This window comes from Macrotis lagotis, chromosome 1 (assembly GCF_037893015.1).
Source record: "Macrotis lagotis isolate mMagLag1 chromosome 1, bilby.v1.9.chrom.fasta, whole genome shotgun sequence".
Taxonomy (NCBI): Eukaryota; Metazoa; Chordata; class Mammalia; order Peramelemorphia; family Peramelidae; genus Macrotis; species Macrotis lagotis.
This window is the reverse complement of record NC_133658.1, coordinates 927,318,832-927,342,759: the sequence shown is the minus strand read 5'-3', so window position 1 is coordinate 927,342,759 and position 23,928 is coordinate 927,318,832. Positions and strand designations below refer to the sequence as shown.

Below are 23,928 nucleotides of genomic sequence, written 5' to 3'. Positions count from 1 at the left end.
ATATTGTCAAGTATTGTCGTGCCCAGATGAAAAAACAGGGAAATGGACGGCGGGGGCTCCCAGCTGCAGGGGGCCCCCCCAGGAACATATGTAGCAGCACAGAATCAGAAAAATCCATATACCAAGCAGTAACTGTATGGGCCGCAGAAAATAACGACCCGATTAAAATGGCCCCCTGGGAAACCTTAGCAGTTACTGTTGAGCCACAGCCACATCCCAGGTTAGTAGTGGGATTATCAGGTTATTCAGATCATATCACACACTCTCAATTGCTAGATCCAGGAGAATCCACCATTTCTGTCACCAACCCTCATGCTTATGAGATATATTTAAATCCAGGTGACAGTGTAGGGAAAGCCATACTCCTGCCATGGCTACAGGCAGCTCAGCCGATAGATCAGCCTAGGATGCAAGTGAACTGGGTCCAGCCTATACAGCAGGCTCGCCCTATGATAACCCTCAGGGTAGAGGGCATTTTAATTGAGGGAATGATGGATACAGGAGCAGATTGCTCCATCATAAATGACAGACAGTGGGATAGCTCCTGGCCCACTGTTGCAGCTACCCAACTAGTGATGGGGGTAGGGGGAAACCAATCAGCTCTTCAATCCGCTAGGCGTCTTAAGTGGGAGTATGAAGAAGATACAGGGTTTTTCCGACCCTTAAAAATCCAAGGTCTCCCTTATGCCCTCTGGGGCCAAGATCTTCTCTCACAGCTTTCTTTGTCTCTTGTCACCCCGGAACATATTCAGGGAAATTAGTGGGGGCCACTATAACATCGGTGAGCAGCCCACCTATTACCTGGACTACACAGAAACCAGTCTGGGTAGAGCAGTGGCCCCTTACCTCTGAAAAGCTCACCACTTTACACCAAATAGTGGAAGAATTAAAGAGTACTAATAAAATTGAGCCCACTACAAGCCCTTATAATTCTCCTGTATTTGTGATAAAGAAGAAATCCGGCAAATGGAGAATGTTAATTGATCTACAGGCTGTCAATGCTTGTATGGTTACTATGGGTACTCTACAACCTGGCTTACCCTCTCCAGCAGCAATACCTCAAGGTTGGCAAATAAGCATAATAGATATTAAAGATTGCTTTTATAGCATTCCTCTCCACCCACAGGATAAAGAGAGGTTCGCCTTCTCTGTACCATCTATAAATTTTCAGGAACCATACCAAAGATATCAGTTTCGGGTACTCCCTCAAGGCATGGCCAATAGTCCCACTTTGCGCCAAATGTATATTCAAAGTATTTTGCACCCTATCAGGAAACAGTATTCAGGTAGCATGATAATTCATTATATGGATGATATTCTCCTGGCCGATGTGGATGCTGGACAGTTAAAAAGGTTGCAATCTGCAGTAATTGAAGTACTAGCTTCCCATGGCCTTTTGGTAGCTCCAGAAAAAGTACAAGAATATCCACCCTTTTCATATTTGGGTCACACTCTGCAGGGAGGAAGGATATCCCGTTTCCCTCCCCAAATTGACATGTCCAAAGTAAAAACTTTAAATGATTTCCAGAAATTGATAGGATCAATTCAGTGGCTTCGTGCAGTTGTACCTATACCAGATTCCCTTCTCACTCCATTGTATAACATTCTACCAGGCAGCTCTAATCTGATGTCCCCCAGAAGGTGGACAGCCGAAGCCAAAGGTGCCTTAAAGCAAATTATGGAAAAATACAAAGCCAAAATAGTACAGGTGGAAACATCACAGCCAATTTATTTCCTCATCCTAAATGATTTTACCCCTTTTGGATGCCTCTTCCAAGTACATGGAATTTTAGAATGGCTGTATTCAAAAAAGACTAAAGCGGTACTCCCTGATAAATGGGAAGAATATGGACAGTTCTACCTTACAGCTATGAGGCGTTGTTTGCAGCTGTTTGGCAAACATTCCATCATTACTAACCCTTATTCAGAGTTAACCTTGCAACAGTTAGCCTCAACATCACCCACTTGGGCTGTCATAATAACCACTTGCCAATTTAAAAGGGTCACTTTTCCCCCAGAGATTCGAGTTTTCCTCCCTCTGCCCTTAAAAAGGCCAGATCCTATCATTGCACACCAACCCATGAATGGACCTAATGTCTTTACCGATGCCACTAAGCATTCTAAGGCCTCGGTTTACATTCCTAGATACAAAATATTAAAAGTGTTCAATACTCCATATACCTCAGCCCAGAAAAATGAACTTTATGCTATTCATCAAGCTCTTTTATTATGCCCTGCTGAGCCTGTAAATTTAATAACTGATAGTTTATATTGTGCACAGGCTCTAATGAAATTGCCTGAAGCTATGATTCAAGGGAGATCTACAATAGCTACATCGCTTTCTGCGGTCCAACAGTCATTATTGGAATGCGCATACCCCATTTATGTAATGCATATACGATCTCATCAATCAGTCACAGGTCCAATCTATTATGGGAATTCAATTGCTGATAAAGCATTGATTGGTTCACTTTTTTATACCAGCTCAGCTAGCCCACCAAAAATACCATCTTTCTGCCCAATTGTTAAGGAATCTTTATGGGCTCACCAAAGAACAGGCCCGACAAATAGTCAAGCGGTGTTCCACTTGTGCCCCTTTCCGCCCACCTCCTAAAGAATTAGCAGTGAATCCCCGTGGGGATCGCCCTAATGCACTATGGCAGATGGACATTACACACATGGGCTCAATACTAATTCATGTTTCTGTTGACACTTTTTCTAATTTTATCATGGCCTCTATACAACCCAAGGAGACCACACGTGCCACTATTGACCATTTATATACACAATTTTCGGTTTTTGGAGTCCCTGGAGCCTTAAAGACAGACAATGGTCCTGCCTATACTTCCTCCTCGTTTAAGACCTTTTGTGCAGAGTTTAACATACATCATATCACTGGCCTTCCTTACAATCCTACAGGCCAAGCTATAGTGGAACGAGCAAATCGCACACTAAAGACTACTCTGCTTAAACAAAAAGGGGGAGATAGGCGTAAGATAACTAGAGGCGAATTAGCATTAGCTCTATATACCATAAATTTTTTGCATTTCCGTGATGATGGCACAAATTCTGCTATGAGATATTTAGGAGGTTTGGATCGTTGTGTCAACACCCAGAGCCCAGGCAAGACAAGCTTGCCCCAGGCTCCCCGTACCTGCTTAACAGGAACCACAGTCTTTTGGAGAGATCCAATAGGCGAGTGGCGCGGGCCTGGAATAGTACAGTGCAGAGGTCAGGGATTTCTTTCCATACTGCCAGATGGGGAAGACGAGGAGATCTGGGTGCCAATCCGGAGGGTGCGAGAAGTCTCTACCGAGACCAGTGTCATCGAGACAGCGGGGACGTCGAGGCTGGAAGCGCCCTCGGGCACAGAGGAACAAAAGGAGACATGACATCCTGGCGATCATCCTCCTGTTGCAGCTTCTTCCGGGACTAACATGGGCTACGCATCCCTGGGGCAAAGGCAGGAAATGGTACAATCTAACTTCACCCACTCGGAGAGCTGCTGATGAACAGGGAATGAAATACTGGGCAGTTGCGAGGGGAGTCCCTTCCCTCCGTGTCATTGGCTGGGGAAATCAAGCTGTCCCGCTGATGATGCGCGGAAACGTTACAGCTGTTTTAGGACTGGCTGACCATGGCCCATTGTCTGAACCAACGGAGAGGCAGCTTTCTACACCCCTCACCTTGATATCCATCACCACACCCATTTGCATGGTGGCCCGGCCACAGAACGGGCAATGGCCGGATGGGAATGATATCAGTTCTCCGGATAATGGGACTTCTGTCAAAGGGCATTGCATACCCTTAGAACTCTACAACAGCACTGAGACACCGTGGCGGGTACCGGACTTGGAAAATCATACCGCCGCGGTTATTTGCATTGTCCCCCGCTGATTCTCTGGTGAACAAAATGTATCATGTATTATCTGGGGAAAAAATTGTTATGCCCCAGGAGGGATGGGATGGGGGATGTTTTGGGCCTGGTGAATTTGGCCGTTTGAAATGTATGAGGAATGGCAGATCCAGGAATTAGAGAGCGAGGTGACTATGTTCGCCTCTACCGTGCAGACATTTATGACCAACCAAGTCCCCCTCTGGCATTACCAGCAGCATGTTGACTCTCTTCTTCAGAAGCAATTAGAGGTGTTAGAAACTACGGTTCTATGGCTAGGGGATCGACTAGCACTTATGGCAGGATATATGAAGCTTCAGTGTCATTACAAATATCAGCCTCTCTGTGTGCTTAATTTGCCTGTAAATATGTCACAGTTTCCTAATGATTGGGGAAGAGTTAGACAGGCGTTACAGGGGGCAATGCTAGCTTATAATACTTCCAGCGATATCCACCAACTGGATATGCTGATAGCTCAAATCAATAACATCTCTTCTCATTTTAAGGCTGAATGGGATGGCTGAGAAGAGTCATTCTTAAATTGGTTTGCAAGTACCCTTAAATTTAGATGGTTGTATTCCCTAATACCTGCAGTAGGAGTTCTTATTGCAGTGTGCCTTTTCCTTCCGTGCCTTTTGAAGCTATTATGAGACATTATCCTATGATCCCTTGAGGCGATTAAGGTAGACCTTTTGGCTCCTTGCCATTGGCTGGCAAAGACCCCTGTTTAAACAAAAAGGGGGAGTTATTAGGGGCAGCTCTGGACTGGGGCCCCCTGAGAGGACCGTGAGACGCCCAAAGGTCAGAACCTGCCTTAGGGTACTGGGATGGCCTCTGTATGGGCTGGCTCCACCCTCAGGGGGAACTCAGGAGGAGCAAGACCACCTACTAGGAGGAGTTAGGTCTGGGGATAAAAGGGATAGTACAGAAAGGCTCGGGGGGATTCTTAGTAACATCAATAAAGAAGTGAACCTCTCCTCGGGTGCTCTGCCTGGTTTGTTCTCCCCTCCCCCACCCCGGGTGGGGAGCCAGAGACGTCTGAAGACCTTGGGTTAAGGTAAGTAGAGGGTGGTGGCTGGAGGGTCAGACAGACCCCTCCTGCAACAGAAAAGAGCATAAAATTCAAACCAAAACCAGATTATCTCTTCAGCCCCAGGAATTGAGTGATCATCCAGACTTGAACAGATAGGTGGGGTCACAGTTAACTCTTCACCAATATCCCAGAGGTTGCTTTGTCAAGGGAGGAGGGGCACAGCGTAGTTTGTTGTGGCTGGCTTCCAGCAGTGACCTCCCTCCCGGAGGGGAGCTGAGAATAAGGAGTCAAGGCACCAGTGGTTTCATCTGCTGTTGATTAGAGACATTCTTTGCATTCCTTTGGTCAGGGCTGCCACAGAGCTAGGTGGTCTGGGGGCTGCTTCTGCTGCTTGGCGGATCAGATGGTCGGGAATCTACGGCTCAGTCTGGGAGAAAACCACAAGCAGACGCTCTGCCTTGCTTTAGGATGGGGGAGGAAGGGAAGCGGGCAAGGACCAAGGCCAGGGCTTGCACAGACTGGGTGTGAGGGCTCCTGTGAGTGAATAAAACAGATCCATTTTTGTAGGCAACAGAGCCCAAGTGCTTTCTGTTTGAGTCTCTAAAGGCTACTTAAGCCTATGGAATGGGTCGAGGGGAGGGAAAAGAGAAGAGGAGCGTGATAGGGAGTGCTGAAACCCCCTTGAGGAGAGGGGAGGGCGGATAATGATTACCAACCGACCCAGCAAAAATCTCTCACCTGACAGGCATCCATGAAGTTGTTAGTAGCTGCTGAGGGGGCAGGGGGAGCATCTTGATGTTTTGGGGGAGGCTGGATCCAGCCTTCTTCCTGAGGCAACTCAGGGTAGAGCCGAGGAGGCTTTGGGGGGAGGGTGGTTTGTCTGGAGGAGGATGGGGGGAGGGCTTAGGAGGAGGGGGGTGAGTGGATTTCTACTCAGTTTGAGTGCCCTCATTGCAGACCTCAGTGAGGTGGCACCGGCTCTCTGCCGGTAGAAAAGTCGCCACGGACCTCAGCTCTGCAGGCGAGTGTCAAAACAGCCCCCAAACATCAGGTTCCAGGATGTGGCCAGCTTCAGTCCAGGGAGCCAAAGCCAAAACTGCCTAGAATGTTATCTTACATTCTTTTTCAGAGAATTTCAGGCAGCGGGAACTTAGGAGTTGTTTTAGAACCTGTACTTGGGTATCTTGGGAAGAAGGGGGAAGATTCCCCATTAGGATAAGGAACTCCAGGGGGCTCTAGAAGCCGTGTGGCCACTGGGGTGGCAGGACCATCAAAAGACCGGTCTGTATGGGGCACTTACCTTGGTATCCTTCAGGGGGATCCTGAGTTTCAACACCATTTGTTGTGGCTTGCTTCCTTGGGGCTGACAGCGGGGACATCCCTTCTGGGAGCTGAGAATAAGGAGTCAAGCCACCACTGCCTTATGCCTCCAGCTCAGTTTTATTACTGTGTACCCACAATAGTTAACTATTCTCCAATCTATAATATTCTACTGAAGAAATCTCAGACTTTATCCCACTCACTTCACATCCAGTCCTCACCCCAAGCACTCACAAACCTTCCCCTCTGCTGTACACCAACCCCTCCCTCATTCAGGGACCCCAGAATCTCATCTTAGGTTGTGACATGCTGTCACTGCATGGAGACAAAGGAAGGAAACACCCCAGTCAAGGACAGACTTTCCAGAATCAGGAGATGGGAAGGGAAGAGAACCCAAGAAAGGCTCCTGGGGGTGGGGAGCCTCTCTTCTGCCTTCTTCCTTCCCATGTCCCAAGCATACTATAGTGTGATCCCTTACTGTCAACCCTTCACTTTGCAGCCTAACAATAGGCCCCTCCTTTTCCACCTAGAAAAGAAAAAGTATTTCAAGTGAAGGATCCAGGAAAGGAGATCATACTAAGGTCTCATCTGGAGTTCCCTGATTTCTCCTGGAGCCATAACAAGGACAACAGCAACTGCTTCGCCAGGATCCCCTCCCCCCCAACATCTAGATCCAAGAAGAAGAAACAAAGAAGGCCCCAGAAATGGTTCCTTCCCAACATCCATTCCAAGTCTGGTCTACAATTCCCACCCTGGGGACACCCAGGTTCTTTGGCAGAAATAATCATATTCATGTCTGATCTGAGGCTGAAGCAGTTGTGCCCTCCGCCCACCTCATCCAGACTGTTAGTCTTGCAGGGTGTCTCCCAGAAAAAGGTTCACTATTCACAGATCTCTTCAACCAGAGTCTAAGGGCCTATCTAACAGTCCCTAAAATAGGGAAAGGGAGGACTTGGAGAAAGAAGGACAAGCTGCCAGGCCAGGGGAGCCAGAATCTCCATGGTGCCTGTTCCCTGGGGACTCCCCCCCACTCCTGTCTTCTCACCTGGATTCTTTATTCTCCAGATCACAACTCCAATGACGACTGCAGGGAGGAGGACCCCAATAATGACCCCCAGGATGGTCCAGATGGATGAAGATGGTGATTCTAAAATGGAAAAGGGGAATGGAAGGCCCTACCCCATCTCCCCACCTCCCCCCTTTGCTCTTCTTTCAACTAGCCCTCACTGTACTCACCCCATTTCAGGATGAGGGGTTCAGTGAGACCCTCATGTTGGACTCGGCAGGTGTATCTTCCTTCCTGGCCTGGGGTCACCACTACCGCTGCCCACTTCTGGAAGGTTCCATCTCCCCCAGGCCTGGTCTCAATGAACTTTGTGTCCTGGAGCTGTTCCTCCCCATCCCTCAGCCAAATCAGAGAGATCTTCGATGGGTAAAAGTCCTGGGCCCGGCACCTTAGAGTCACCTCCCCATCATGAGCAATGTGTCTGGTTATTCGTGCAGAAGGTGGGTCTAGGGGCAAAGGTCAGAGGCATTACCAGATTCTCCCTTTCCCTTTCCCTCCAGGGCCACAAGAACAGGTGGAGTGAGGAGGAACCCCTACTATCTTAGCCCTGAAGTACCAGAGGTCCCTAAGGGTCAAGAGATGGGGTTGAAGCTGTAGGGGAGGGGGAGCACTGGGCTGAATGCCCAGCATACTGGGCAGGGCTGACAGTACCTTTCCTAGTCAGCGCCTCCTTCCCAATTTCCAGATACTTGTCCAACCACAGTTGGCACTCAAACTTCAGACAGACTTTATATCTCTCTGCCAGGCTCCTCTCTGCCTCCCACTCATGCTTGGAGTTCTGAGTCTGGTATGCCCAAGCTGTCCATGTCCAGGTCTTGGCATTCAGAGCCAGGTATTCCTGTCCATTGTAGGCGAATTGATAGAACGCATGCTGGAGGGTTCCATCGGGGGAGACCTCACAGCCCAGCAAGGTCTGGAAGGTGTGGACACCTGTTGGCCCCAGTCCCGGGTCAGTGAGACCAGACTTGCCTCCCATTTCCTGTCCCCACCCACCCACCCAGTGCTGGCTCTGGGATCACACCCTCCCCAAGAGCTGTGTGCTCAGGGTGATCAGGGGATGAACCCAACCCTCCTCCCCACCCCCTTGGGTTGGGCCTCAGGTTACGAACCCCCCTGGCTTTGGTTGTGGTTGGCCCGCAGGGTCTCCAGGTTCACTTGGTACACCCCTGAGTTCTTCTTCTCAATCCATGTCTCCTGCTCCCAGTACTCGGGGTCCATCAGGACCATCCGCTCCATCCACTGTGCCCGCGGCTCTGCCCTTGAATTTGTGACACTGCTGTCAAAGCGTATGAACTCCACATCGTCCACGTAGCCCACGGAGATGAAGCGGGGCTCCTCGAGCTCGGACCCGGCCATGGCAGTGTGGAAATACCTCAGGGAGTGCGAGGCTGAGGGGACCCAGTCCAAGGTCAGGGCAGGGACCACGTACCCCCGACCCTGGAGGCCCCATGTCTCCACGCACCCCGGGGGGATCCTTGTGGGCCCTCGGACTCCCAATCCTGAGGCCGCACCCTCTCCCCCCCCCCAAGCTGTGGGTGCAGTAAGCTGGTCCTCATGATTCACTGGACACATTCATGGGCCACAATCTAGACCTGAGGGCCCCTTTTCCTAGACACCCCTCTCTCCCCAGGAAACCCACCCAGGGCCGGGACTGGAAGAGCTTTTGGGGACAAATGCCATGCCCTAGGTCTCCCCCGGGGTTATTGTCTTCTCCTCACCTGCCCAGATAGCTCGCAGCATCAGGCCCACACAGAACAAGAGAAGGAGGGAACTGTCCATGGTCCCCAAGGAGAGAAGCCCGAGACCATGGAAGCCAGTTTACACTGAGGGACGATGCTCAACTGCTGATTGGCCGCACAGCTTCTGTCACCTATTGGCGAAGGAAGCCACCAGGTGTCACTGGGGGCCGGGCAGAATGGCTTCTAAGAACAAAAACTGAAATTGAGGCAGGAGGCTTCCAGGCAGGAGGTACATCTTTCTCTCAGTCTCGAAGCCCCCCTCGGACCCCGGGCAGAGCCCCAGCCTTCCTCCCTCCTACAATCCTCCAGGATCATCCAGATCTGGGGCTCCCAGCCTGAACCCGAGCCAAACAAGGTCCCAGCCCCCCTCCTCTCGCAGCTCTCTACTAAAGGGAGTTTCCACATTTACTTCCAAAACCTTGATTTCCAAATTCTCTCTTACTAAGAAAGCCGGTTACTTGGTGGGGGGTGCAAATGTGTACTATGTTTTTGTCTTTTTTTAGGTTTTTGCAAGGCAATGGGGCTAAGTGGCTTGCCCAAAGTCACACAGCTTGGTAATTATTAAGGGTCTGAGGTCAGATTTGAACTCAGGTACTCCTGACTCTAGGGCCGGTGCTCTATCCACTGTGCCACCTAGCCGCCCCAGCAAATGCGTACCATGAAACACATCACTACAATAGTCCTGTTGTAAAAGTAAACATAACTTCATTTTCATTTTAATCTTTTTTATTCTCTTATCATCGTATCTCTTATCATCTCTTATATATCATTATATTCTCTTATCATCCATTTTAGCTTTCCTTCTCATCACTTTTAATATACTTTCTGTTTAACCATATTTTAGACTATTCTTTCTAACAAACATTCCTTTTTATATTTTTAGTACATTTGGTTATTATAAGAATTTTAATTCTTATAACCGAGAAGTTGTAAAAATAAACTTAGGCACTCAGATCATTCCATCTACAGATGAAGGAGGACAGGTTACATCTGATATTAAGCTTTAACTGAAACCAAGTGTCATAATTGCAGGAAACCAGGCCATTAGAAGAAACAGTACAAACTTGTAGAGAGTAACAAAAAAAGGAATTAAAGTTACTCTTGGACAACACCTGGCTCTCCTGTGGTCCCCAAACCCCAACCCTGTTATCTCTCATTCTTCCTTCTATTACAGCGTTCACTGTACAGGGTCTATTTTTCCATTCCTGTTCATCTCAATAAACAATATCTTTTTGTTTTCACATGGGAAGGACAGCAATTTACATGGACAGTTTTGTTTTTAATACTGGCCCATTCTGTTCTTAAACTTTGACTAAGCAACCTCTCCCTCTTTAGCTGTGGCTCTTTTTATGTAGGTTTTCTCTCTGGCATTCCCCCCCATTTCTGCCTGTCTTTACATCTGAAGACAGCACAGGCTAGCTGCTATTCCAAAATGAAAGTTTATTTTTTAAAAATAGAGCAATACTTAGGTTTAATTGGTTATTTAAAAGTTTACAAATCATGAATTATTTTAAAATGTTCTGTTGATTTGAAAGGTATATTGTGGACATTTAGAATTTGGATACAAATTGTATGAAATGTAAATTCATTTTTAAATCTATGATTTTAAATTTAAATTTGAAAATTTTGAATCTATAATTTTAAATTTAAATTTAAAAATGTACAACAAATGTCTTATTCCTCCCCATAAATTGATTAAGTAACTTAAAATATTTTGTTAACTGGATTGGGAGTAGTTTAAAGAGTTAAAAAATAAAGGACATATGAATTATAACAAAGAAAATTTAGTGATAGATAAGGTTAAATATTTAAATACTGATTGGCAACTTAAAATCTTAATATACAATATAAGGTCCCTAAGTGAAATTATAATGGACCCTAATATCATTAGCTTGGTTAAAAATAATAATAATAATAAAAAGTTAAATTAGAGGTCTCTGTGTGTTGCTTTCACAACAGCTGTTTTTTAATCTCCACTGACCCAGAGAACTTCTGAGAAGAGGTCACTAGGCTTTCCTTGAGGTTTGGGAGAGCAAGGTCAGAACCTCTAAGATCTCACAATACAGGATACCAGTGCATTATCTTTGTTCTATTAAAAATTCTCTCTCTCTCTCTCTCTCTCATTCTGTCTCTGTCTGTGTGTGTGTGTATAATATATAATAAATATTATAAATATAAAATGTATAATATATATAAAGAAACCTTTCTGGTAATGTGGAACTCATTCCCAGATTTGATTTGAAATGATTTAGGATGTGCTCATGTTTGAGTCAGGAATCCTAGCATCATGAAACAATGCTGGTTTTCTGAGCTTTCATGAAATAGTCAAGTGTTGGTTTTAGAATAAAGAATGGAGGGGTGCCTAGGTGGTACAGTGGATAGAATACTGGCCCTGGATTATGGAGGACCTGAGTTCAAATTCAGCCTCTGACACTTAATAATACCTAGCCATGTGACCTCTGGCAAGTCACTTAACCCCACTGCCTTGCCAAAACAACAAAACAAAACAAAAAAGAATGGAAGCTGAAAATCTCATTCTGATATTAATTGTTTTCCAATTAGAAACTACAGAAAGAAAAGGGTTTTTATGTTCTGTTTTCTTTTGTTAAAAAAAAAAAAAAAAGCAACATATATACCAGGCATAAAGGACCTGTTTGTACAGATTTGGTTTGTTTTAAACCAAAATTTAATTTTAAAGGGAAAAGGAATAGGTCAACAAAAATTAAGAGATGTATTACAGCTATAAGATCATTTTTCTTTTTTAAAAAATATTTTTATATATTCTACAATTTCCCCCCCAACTTGGCTTCCCTCCCTTTACCCTGCCACAGAAGGCAGTCTGATAGTCTTTACATTGTTTCCATGCTATACATTGATCAAATTTGGATGTGTTGAGAGAAAAATTGTATCCTTCAGGAAAAGATAAAATATAAGAGATAGCAAAATTACATAATACACAAGACAATTTTTTTAATTAAATGTAACAAGTGGGGCGGCTAGGTGTTGCAGTGGATAGAGCACCAGCCCTGGAGTCAGGAGTACCTGACTTCAAATCCGGTCTCAGACACTTGATGATGACTTAGCTGTGTGGCCTTTGGCAAGTCACTTACAGAAACTAAAATAAATAAATTATATAAATAAATAAAGGTACTGATCTTTGGTCTTTATTTAAACTCCACAATTCTTTCTTTGACATGGCATTCTCCATGTGACCATCTTTCTAATTAGATTACCATGCATTACCGAGTAGATATATTGTATTAACTTCAAAGGTTTTAAATTGAAAAATGCTTAAGTTGGTCTGTGATACTGTGATGTTCATGAATGTTCTAATATTAAAAAATATTGGTCAATAATTGGGAGTTTAAAATTGTGCTGAAAACAAATAGAATGAATGAATTGAAAAAACTAAATTTCTTATGTATTAATATTGCTTATTGAAAGCAAAAGTTTTTTTGGCTATGACTTATATATTTCATATACTTGTTAAGTACAAAGAAAATATTGTAATCATAAAAAAAGGATATTAGAACCATCTGGTCATAAATCTTCATGAAGGATTTTCTGAAAGTCTGATGGGCATTTAACAATTTTCACCACTGTCACTCTTTAGTCAAAGTTTGAAAGGAATTTGTTTATTTGAAAAAATGTGAATATGTTCATTTGAGTTATTAGAGAATATAGTAGAGGAAATCTGGACAGGAAAAAGTTTAAATTGTTCCCTCTGTCCTGACCACGTAGCTTGCATTATTTAAGGAAATATACACCTCTAACACCATCCCATTTTTCAGATTTTTGAGATGAGGTCAATCTTATCATCATATCTCTTATCATCTCTTATATAGCATTATATTCTCATGTCATCCATTTTAGCCTTCCTTCTCATCACTTTTAATATACTTTCTGTTTAACCATATTTTAGACTATTTATTCTTTCTAACAAACATTCCTTTTTGTTTTTAGCACATTTGGTTATTATAAGAATTTTTATTCTTACAACCGAGAAGTTGTAAGAATAAACTTAGAGGGATGGCTAGGTGGCACAGTGGATAAAGCACCGGCCCTGGAGTCAGGAGTACCCGGGTTCAAATCCAGCCTCAGACACTTTATAATTACCTAGCTGTGTGGCCTTGGGCAAGCCACTTAACCCCATTTGCCTTGCAAAAAAAAAAAGAAGAAGAAGAAGAAGAAGAACAAACTTAGGCACTCAGATCATTCCATCTATAGATAGAGGACTTTTAGTTCCTTAAGTAACTCATCTCCCAACTAAGTTCTTGGGGGGTCATTTTGAAGGTTCTACAGGGCAATAGAATAGAAAGTCTAACCCTGTTACAAAAGTATCAATTGTAAAACTCTGGCAAAAATCTTTGCACAGAATGGGGAGTAATTGTGTAATTTAAATTGTCAAAAATGTTCCATCTAAGAATATACTAATATAACTTTAGGTGGAAGATAAACAGCAAATTCGTCAGTGGTATTCAAATAATTCATCTATGTGACCAAAGAACAATTGTATTTGAATAAATCTTAAGGCCCTGGTAAACTTTGTCATTTGTGGTAAGAGTAATTTAGTTAGATATATTCTCCCTGTCATAAACCAACAAGACCTTCCTTTTGTAAACACCCTTGAATTCAAGTAAGGTGGTATTTAGAATTTCTGTGGTGATTGGGATTAATTTATGATGCCAAAAATAAATTTTATACCAATTTAGGTTTGGTAAATTCTTATTTTAAGATTTATTTTGGGGGTACAGGATTTAGACATAAAAGACAATATTATAAGAAAACTAGGAGATCAAAGAATAGTTTACCTGTCAGATCTATGAAAAGGGAAGCAGTTTATGGAGAGCATCATTAAAAACAAATTAGATAATTTTGATTACATTAATTATAAAACTTTTGCACTAACAATACCACTGTAACCAAGATAAAAATTGCAATAAATTGGCAAACAATTTTTACAACTAGCATTTCTGACATAGATAAATAAGTCAAATTTATAAAAAAAAAAAAACCAAGCCATTCCCAAACTGAAACATGGTCAAAAGTTACATGGAGGCAATTTACAGCTGAGGAAATCAAAGAGGTCCATAATCATATGAAAAATTGCTCTAAGTCATTGCTGATTAGAGAAATGCAAATTAAAGCATCTCTGAGGTACCCACCTCACACCTCTCAGACTGGCCAATATGACCAGAACGGCCAATGATCAATATTGGAAGGGATGTGGGATATCTTGGACACTAATACATTATTGGTGGAGCTGTAAACTCATCCAACCTCTCTGGAGAGCAATTTGGAATTGTGTCCAAAGGGCAGCAAAAATGTGCATTCCCTTTGATCCAGCAATATCACTACTGAGTCCATACCATGAAGAGATCATGAAAAAGGGGTAAAAACATCACTTGTACAAAAAATATTCATAGCATCCCTGTTTGTGGCAAAGCATTGGAAATTGAGTAGATGTCCTTCAATTGGGGAATGGCTTAACAAACTGGTACATGTATGTCAGGAACACTATTGTTCTATTAGAAACCAGGAGGGATGGGAATTCAGGGAACCTTGGAAGGATTTGCATGAACTGATGCCGAGTGAAAGGAGGGGAACCAGAAGAACACTGTACACCCTAACAGCAACATGGGGGTGATGACCAACCTCAATGGTCTTGCTCATTCCATCAGTGCAGCAATCAGGGACAATTTTAGAGTACCTGTGATGGAGAATAGCATCTGTATCCAGAGAAAGAATGTAGAGTTTGAACAAAGACCAAAGAGTATTACCTTCAATTTTTTAAAAAGGTGCCCTTCCTATGTACTACATAATTTTATTATCTCTAATATTTTATTTTCTCCTCGAGGATATGATTTCTCTCTCAACACATTCAATTTCAATCAGTGAATAGCATAGAAACAATGTAAAGATTATCAGACTGCCTTCTGTGGCAGATGGGGGTGGGAAGGGAAGGTGGGGGGAAAGTGTAAAATTCAAAACCTCATAAAAAATAGCTAGAAACTACTATTAAATATAATTGGAAAACAAATAAACTGTTTTTAAAAAGATTTATATTTTGCTTTAAGATTGCATAAGAGACATATCTATCACTTTACAAGTTCACAATTAATATGTTTTCCTTTTTAACATCAGGGGTATTTATTATTTTTTTTAAAAACTCAGAAAAAAGATTTTTTATAAAAGTTTTTATGTGATTTGTATAATGTCTATTCAATTTTCAAATCTATAAACTAATTTGTTACAATAATGTGATAATATTGCTAATAGCTGTCATAGAAGTTTGCAAGTAGAAGTTTTTGCTATTTTGCTCTAAATTCGTTGCCATTCCATGACATAACTAGAGTTAGATTAGTGTTTTGAAATTATCATGCATAAGATTAAGCTCCTAAGAAATCTCATTTTTTTAAGATGGATAGAAGTATATTTGGATAGAAGTGAATAAAATTATGAAATAAAAAATGTTCTACTACTCTGGTGAATAAGATCATGGCATCTGTACTCATCCCACCAAAATGGTAGAAATGAGTGCCCCCCCGGTCAAATGAGAACTATCTTAAAGAACTTTGTTTTTCTGCCCTTAGAAGAAATATAAAGTTTCAAAAGCTACTATCTCCAACTTTTTTGTCCTGCAGGTGACGATATGTTCCTATTTGACTGAAAAGGGAAGATTGGTAGATTTAGTATTGGTTTTTGATATAATTTTGTAGCATTAGTTTTGTATTTTAAAATAAGATAGGGATTTTGTGATAATCATATTATTGTAGATTATGTTCTCAACCTGATATAGAAGCTGGGGTTTCTATACTTAAATTTTTTTTATTACTCATTTTTTCTCTCACCTCCTCTGTTTTCTGCAATGTTATCTAGTTATTACCACTCTGTTGTCTGTTCTATCTTAAATTCAGAACATATGCAAGTGTTTAAGAATCAGTTTTTAAAAGAATTCTGGAAGCAATGGTGTATATCATTTAAGTTTATTATATGGTGTATACCATATAAGTTTATTTGAACTGGATATAAGTGAACATATTAAAAGAGAAAACTGGTTTTTTAAATGTTTTCTATATACAATCTAAATACACAAGGGAACATGTCCTTTGATATTGCTCATCTCTATGGTAAATTGCTACAATCATGTCAGGTAAGCAACATTAAAATCAGTCATTTGGCCTCCCTTTATCTAAATTCTAATAGCCAACCAGGCTACCGTGTGGTTTTGGCATCACTTCTGCAGTGGAATTCTCATAGTTCTGGAAGTTTATTTTGTTAAGTGGTATGGCATTCTCCAAATGGGGGGATAATAATTTAAACAATAATGATGCCAATTAATCTCTATTTATAATTGGATTTTCTGCAAATATCAACATGGCAATTGGCAAATAAAAGTGTAAGGAGTCATGATCGAAGGGATTCCAGGATTTCATTTTCTAGTTATGAAAGTAATGACTGGTTTTAAAATTTTAATGTTAAAACGTTCTTTCATCAGAAAGGAAAATCTCTACAAGAAACCTAGATTGAAAGAGATCTCTGAAACAACATCCAAAGTCATAGAACTGCACCAGATGGCTCCAGAAGAAATGAATCTGAATCTCAAATTCTCTTTGCTGTTTTGCCCTTCTTATCTGCATGATCTATATCAGGGTGTCCAAAATGTGGCCCACAGGGAGATGTTATAAGCCCAGCGACCTCAGAGCTCTCACTAAAATGGGAACTCAAAATATATTGTCTATAATTTCAACAAAACCTTGAAAAAGAAGGCTGGACAGCCCTGAAGGGGACTGCTCCCTTTTGATCTCTGGACTTTTGGACATTGTAATTTTATCATCCACTTTTTTTGTACTGTTATGGACCTTGCATTGCCTGCTCATATCTCTTGACAAAACCTAGGTCCCAAAGATATCTCATTTTCTCTCTAATATACCCATCATCTCCCTTAATCTTTATCTGATTGATCTACTGATGATACTGGAGTATAACTTTGATCCAAATGAGGAATGTTGAAGTCTTATTTCTCAGCCTCCAGCTAATAGTAATAACTTTGAATGTTATCCCTGTGTTCAAAAATGTCGCTCTGCCATGGCAAAACTTGTCTCCTCTCTATCTGAATGTCCATTTGTCCTGGATCAATACTTCCTGGTCAACTTTGGAGTTGCACCTTTACCTGGGTCAACAAATCAAAGATAAGACACAGCTTGAGAGAAGGGAGCAGTTCTATGGTTTTTTGAAAACATTCCCTCTCCAGCCAAGGTAGGATTCTTATCAATAGGAATTTGAAGCAAACAGTATAACTTATGAGAGGATCATAACGGAGACCTATATCATCTATATGAAATCTCACTGTTGCCTAATTCACTTGCAGGACTCTTTATCCTTTCTGTAAAAAATGTCCCCCCAACACTTTGTAAAAGGATTGATCTTTTTTTTTTGATTCCATGAGGATGTATTAGGTTTCTGCTATTTGCTAAATGTTGTGCTATGCACCAGGAATACAAAGTGTCCAGGTAGAAAGTCCCTGCTGGCAAGGAGCTCCCATTCCACTCTGTAAGAAACAGGTACTGAGATGAGTAAATGGAAAGTGCCTAAGGTAGAGGCCCTTTTCTGAAGAAGGTGCAACTGCCAGCACTTTAAGGCATCAGAAAAGGCCTTCTCTAGAGGACAGCACAAGAGCTGAATCTTGGAGGAAGCTGGCACAGGGGAACGGGGAGCAATCTTTGGAAAAGGCACGGAGACAGGAGATGGGATCTAGAGCACCATGTCCTAGAAACAAGTGGGGCATGTGGGCTCTTGGACTTAGAACTAAAGATCATTTGTAAAAGTTTTTGCATTTAGATTTTCCAGCTGCGTCCAAAGGCAAGCTTCCACATTGACTTCCAAAACCTTGAGTTTCGCTTTCTCTCCCTTCCTCCCGTCCCATTCCCCGCCTTGAGAAAGCACTTAGTGGCTGTAGCCTAAAACTGGGAAGCCGGGAAGACTGCACGGTCACAGTCACCATGCAAAAGTAAACATCGCCCCGCCCAGGAGAAAGCTCTGGAAAAATGGCGAGAAAACAAGTGGCGCATCATTCCGTAGGAAGAAAAGTCTGCGCGTGGAATACCGTCCACCCGGGCTCGAGGGATCCTGGAGAATAAGGCTTCGTGCATAAAACGACCTTTTAAGTTATTTCCATCTTAGCCGAAGAAATTGGGGTTAACGCCTCCCAACGCTCCCCTCGCGTCTTGCCCAACTATAGGCCAGCATCAGGAGCCCCCCAGCCCAGCCCAGCTGGGCTCCTTCCCGGCTTCTCCTTCCAACACCCCCGATCCTAAGGGGCCGGTGCTGGAAGGGTTTCGGGGCGACCCCCCCCACCATGGTTCTCACCTACCGCAGGGCTCGGTCCGGGGCACAGTGCCCGAGGGAAGACGCGAGCGCCGGGGTGGGCCGCTGGTTTATGTACCCGGCAGCCGGCGATCCTTAACTTCTGATGGGCTGCCCGAGCCCTGCCACCCAACTGGCACCGGAGGAGCTCCTCAGGGGTCCCCGTGTGGTCGGAAGGCCGGCGCGCCAGGCTCGGGCCAGGGTCCCTCTTTTCCTCTGTCCCGCGGCGGCTCTGGGGCTCCCAGCCCGAGACAGAGCAGGAAGCCCCCGCCCGGCCCCCGGCTTCCGCACAGTGTTCCTCTCACTGGAGCAAAGCTGTGGCCTGATTTGGGGGGCGGGGCCCCTCTGGGAGCCCTGATTGTCTTGGGCTAAAATTCCAATAAAGGTAGTTTGGGAAATGAAGTTTGGGGACGGCTCGGTGGGGCAGTGCGTAGAGCCCCGGCCCTGGAGTCAGGAGGACCTGACTCCCATCGAGCCTCAGACACTTGATGATGACCCAGCCGTGGGGCCTCGGGCAAGTCACTTAACCCCTTTGCCTTGCAAAAACCTTAGAAAAATTTTTAAAAAGAAATGAAATTTGATTCTCTGGGATCATGCCAAGAACCCCCGGCAGGCATAGCATCCTTCCAAATGCCAACGCAGAATAAAATGAACAATCAGTATTTATGACGGGTGTGCACGTTTTTATCCTTCACTCTCCAAGAAGACCCTGAATCAGGAGAGGTGAGGCCAGGACAAGCACATGCACTGGATTGGGAGGGGAAGGCTTTTCTCAGTTACCAGCCTGTCTCCTCCAGAGCCACCTAAGTCCAGCGGCCAGATCGGAATCAGGACCACTGGAGATGGTCCTGGATGCGAGGCAGTTGGGGTAAGTGACGTGCCCAAAGTCACCCAGCTAGGAAGTGGCAAGTGCATTCAAATCCTGTTGACTCCAAGGCCAGCACTCTATTCACTGGGCCCCCTCACTGCTCTATCTACATCTATAAAATTGAAACAAAGACCCATAAAATTTTGGTGGCCACATCATTTGTGCATAAAGGTGCCATTCATTAGTTTCTGATTCTCTCATCCATCCATAAGGTCTGTTTCATGTCAGAACTCACAAAAGATCCAATTACCTAAAGGACTCCTGTCTGCTCTTCGGACTTGATATTTGATATATTTCATATAGATCTGAGAAAGGCATATAAAACATTGCAGTTTCCCTTAGTAGAGAATTTCCTCAGGTTCTTATCTAGAGAAGCAGAGCAGTATCCTGCCTTCTCAGGGTGCTCTTTAATTGCTTGTTTAGACAGCTGGAGATGCAATTAGAGGAGAACCTGGCTGTTTTACAGAGTCAGATTTCAGAGTGAGAGAGAGAGAGAGAGAGACAGAGACAGAGACAGAGACAGAGACACAGAGACACAGACACAGACACAGACACAGACACAGACACAGAGACAGACAGAGACAGAGAGACAGAGAGACGGAGACAGAGACACAGAGACAGAGACAGAGACAGAGAGAGAGACATCTATCAGTGATCCGAGCGAGGCCAATATTTCTAACTTAACAGACCTCATTTAGAGGTTGATGAAACAATTTTTGGTCAGAAATATTGCTTCCATATTAAAGAATATCAGACCTGTAACCTCCCAGGCCTTGCAGATAACCAGGCTGGGGACCCAAGAATAAAGAGAACATCAGAGTCAAGTAAATGGGATTTGGAATCAGAGTAGAAGCCTTTGTCTCACCATGAAAGGAGCAGGAATGTTGCACAGTGGTTGTCATTCCAGGGCACACTTGCCCTGGAGTCAAGAGCCCAGGCCCTTGGACAAATCCCTTTTCCCTGTTTGCCTCAGTTTCCTCTTTTGAAAAATTGGAGAAGGAAATGGTAAATCTCTTCATTATCACTAAGGAAAACCCAAAAGGAGTCACAAAGAGTCAATAAGAAAGAACAACAAAAGGAAAGAACTTAATTTTTAAAATGGAGTCAAGCACAATTACATCCTGAAATGAAACTGTGATTTCCTAGTAACCTTTTTTTCTTCCAGAAACAAAGAATCAGAGCACATTGGGGGCAGATTTTCCCCTCTTTCTGGTTGCATCAGATCAACTGGGAAATCTTTCAATTTCAAATTTTATGGAAAGCATAAAGTCAACCCCGGATAGGATCTTAGAGATCATCCCCCTTTGTTTTACAGAATAGGGATCTGAAGCTCAGCAATGTTCTGAGACTTGAGCAAGGTCATAAAGGCAGGAAGTAGCTGGGCTAGCTTAGAGACAGTTCTGAATTAAAGCCTCCTCAACCCTTCAAATCTTGTAGAAGTCCGCCGTCTGTGGAAAAGCAATGAAAGCATAGAATCATCCTGTTTCCCATTTTTCTGCTGTAAGACTGTTCAGACCAAGTCTTGTTCCATCTTTCTTCTTTGATCTTAATAAAACTTAAAATTTTTTTCTCTTAAAAAATAAAAAACTCCAACCCTTGAAATTTTTCCTTGTACTTCCCTTCCCCATAGCACAACTGGTACACTAATTTTCTAGAAAGAATAGAGACAAGTCCTTAGATTTTTTTCCATTCTTTCAGGGGCATCTCAGCTATGAAAGAGTAGGATGAAGATTCCTCAGCCCTTCTCTTTCTCAGTTGCCATCACTGTCCTCCCTCAGAATCTGCCATGTTCTCTCATTCCCCCAGTCTCCTCTCCTCAATAGTTCTGCAATACCTTGCCTCGGTGAGGTCACATCTGGAGTATTCTGTTCAGCTTGGGGTGTCCCATTTTAGAAAAGGTTTGGATAATGTGTCCAAAGCATTCAAATAATGAGGGGACCAGAGAACTTGTTATAAAAGACTGGTGGAAGGAACTGGGAGAAGAGAAGGTAATGAGGGGATAACATGGTTGTCTTCAAGTATTTGAAGGATTGTCTGGAAACTTGGATGAAGGAACAGTGCAGAAAAGGCTGATTTCCCCTCCATAAGGACTAGTACTATGGAGAAGTTCAATGGTGCCTCTGGAAGTAAACAGCTTCCTTCCCCCTCCTTGAAGGTCCCCTAGCTGAGGCTAGAGATGGTTAAGATGTTCAGAGAGGAGATGTAATAGACAGCTAAGGTACCATAAGCTATTTGTCTAGGATTCTGAGGTATCAGTCCCAACATCAGCAACCATGTCTGCAAGGGAAAAGGCCATTTCCTCTACCCACTCATTCAATTAGGAGAGGGAAAGAGCAGCAGAAAATATCCTACAACCCAAAGCATACAGATTCCTCCAGCTTAACGTGAGTTTTAGTAAAATGTTGTCTGTAGTTTTAGGGTACTGGGGTACATTAACTGGAGAGAAGCAGTGAATCATTCTAGACAAAAGAAAACTCTAAGGTGCAGAATCCAGATAGGGACTGAGAGTGAGAGACAGTTTCAGAGATGGACAGAGACACAGAGAGGAGGGAAGTGGGGGGGAGAGATAGAGAGACAGACAAGATAGGGACAGAGAGAGAGAAAGACAGAGACAGAGACAGACAGAGAGAGATAAAGAGAAACAGAAAGAGACAGACAGACAGACAATCAGACAGACAGACAGAGAGAGCAAAAACTTTCCAACATGGAGGGAAACTGCCTAAACTGCCTAAGAAGGAAGCCTGGAATATTACTTGATTCGGCTCTCTAAAGACAAGGACTGCAGGGACCAGGTTAAAAAGCCCTTTGAGATTAAAGAAGTCCTCTACCAACTTCCAGGAGAGGAGTATTAGCAGGAAAGGGGTGCCATTTCCAGGATTTAGGGGAGTAAAGGACCAGATTAATGTGTTCACAATGAAAAGTTGTCCAAAAATGAAAATGCCCAATGTTGAGGGGATGGAAGTTAACAGGTACATTGGTGCACTTTGGATGAAACTATAAATGGAAGTTGTCTGGGACTAAGCTTGAGAAATGAATCTTTTATGCTTGCCCTTTACAGAGCAGGACCATTTCGAGTCTCTACCACAACAAGATGGAAGAAAGCCAAAAAGGTTTGACATGTGTATCTTTCCCTATCCTTATCTATATCCCTATCCCTATCCCTATCCCTATCTCTCTCTCTTTATCTATAGCTATAGCTATCTATATAGCTATAGAGATAGATATGTTAATAACAGATACATATTTTAAATTATAGCACCTTTTTTGTAATGGCAAAGAACTGGAAACTAAACCAGTTTAATATTGACTAAACAAATTTTGGTATATGAATAAAAAGACTTTCAGAGAAACTAGGGAAGCCTTGTATGAATTGATGCAGAGTGAAATAGGTAGAACATTGTAAAAATAGATAATTGTGAAAATGTTACAAATTCTAACAAACACAAGGATCAATACTGATTTCAGATGCTACCTCCCTCAGGTGATGGACTCATATTCAAAATGAGACACACATTTGGATATTCCAATATGGGAAATGCTTTTGTTGGATTTATGTCTTTTTATTACAAGGGATTGGGTTTTCTTTTTTATTGGGGGGGTCTTTTTTTATATGGGGAGGAAAGGAGTGGAGGGAGGTGGGAAAGAGAAAAAACCAATTTTTGATAACTGAAAGAAGTTTTATTTTTTAAAAATAATTCAAATACAAATTAATTTTAAAACAATTAAACTCTATCATGAATTTAGAAAGTGGTTACAGTAAAGGAGACAACATGGTCTTGGGAGGTACAAGAATCCTAGAATGTATAAAAAAGAAACAATGGGAGGCTTCCAGTGGTGATTAAGCTACATTTGCAGAGCTTTCTAAGAAAAAGGGATGTATCCAGCTCAAGAATATCTTCATCCTGAGACAAACACATAATATTTAATATTTTATTATAATATTTAATATATTTAAATATTAAATATTATTATTTAAATATTTATTTATTTTTCCAATTATGTGCAACAATTGTTTTCAACCATCATTTTTGGGCAAAGGTTTTAAATTATACATCTTTCTCCCTCACTCTCTTCTCCCTCTCCTTGATAGATAACAATTCAGTATAGGTTTTCCATGTATAACCCTGCTAAACACAGATCCATAATAATCATTGCATCACACAAGTTTTATGTTGGGAGCCAGGGTCTCTAAGCTGTTTGACACAGTTGCAGCAAGAAGACTCAAGGCAGTCACACTGCCTGATGGAACAACATTTCCTTCTTCAATATATATAGGGATTCCATGTATACCCATATGTATAGGTCTATTATTGATTGCAAAACTTACTCATCTTAATAGTGGAATGACTATAAAGGAAGGATTTCAGAGAAATTCCTTGAATAAAACAGATTGTGAACTCTGTCCAAATTTAACAGGACTGCCTCTCCCTGAGACATACAAAAGGCTTCAACATTATGAAATCTTTGGAAGATACAGCACTGGGAGTTCCAGGGAGAATATATACAGGGAAACCAGATACAAGGTGGGTCACATAAAATTCCAGGGCAATTAACAGTTTTGCCTCCCCCCCTTATCATACACAGGAATATATGATAAAGATGGTGAGAGAATAGTTAGTATAGGTGACCAATATGTGAAGT

The 23,928-nt window shown here is 42.7% G+C and overlaps 1 protein-coding gene across 7 annotated transcripts; it reads right to left on the bottom strand.

The window, feature by feature from the left end:
- Window positions 1-1,711: 1,711 nt before the first annotated feature.
- Window positions 1,712-18,662, bottom strand: LOC141511373 (RLA class I histocompatibility antigen, alpha chain 11/11-like). Of its 7 annotated transcripts, XM_074220611.1 has the most exons (8): window positions 18,427-18,660; window positions 9,033-9,184; window positions 8,424-8,702; window positions 7,966-8,244; window positions 7,485-7,760; window positions 7,294-7,395; window positions 6,229-6,319; window positions 1,712-5,462 (listed from the first exon to the last, which is right to left on the bottom strand). In XM_074220611.1, the coding sequence occupies exons 2-7, from the start codon at window positions 9,091-9,093 to the stop codon at window positions 6,258-6,260; spliced, it is 1,059 nt and encodes a 352-aa protein (XP_074076712.1). In that variant the 5' UTR covers window positions 9,094-9,184; window positions 18,427-18,660; the 3' UTR covers window positions 1,712-5,462; window positions 6,229-6,257. The 7 variants fall into 7 exon arrangements, 4 of the variants coding, with proteins under 4 accessions (XP_074076712.1, XP_074076703.1, XP_074076701.1 ...); XR_012475323.1 differs by having other exon boundaries at window positions 1,712-3,452; window positions 3,687-7,395; window positions 18,427-18,662; XR_012475322.1 differs by having other exon boundaries at window positions 1,712-3,901; window positions 4,484-7,395; window positions 18,427-18,662.
- Between the last annotated feature and the right edge of the window lie 5,266 nt (window positions 18,663-23,928).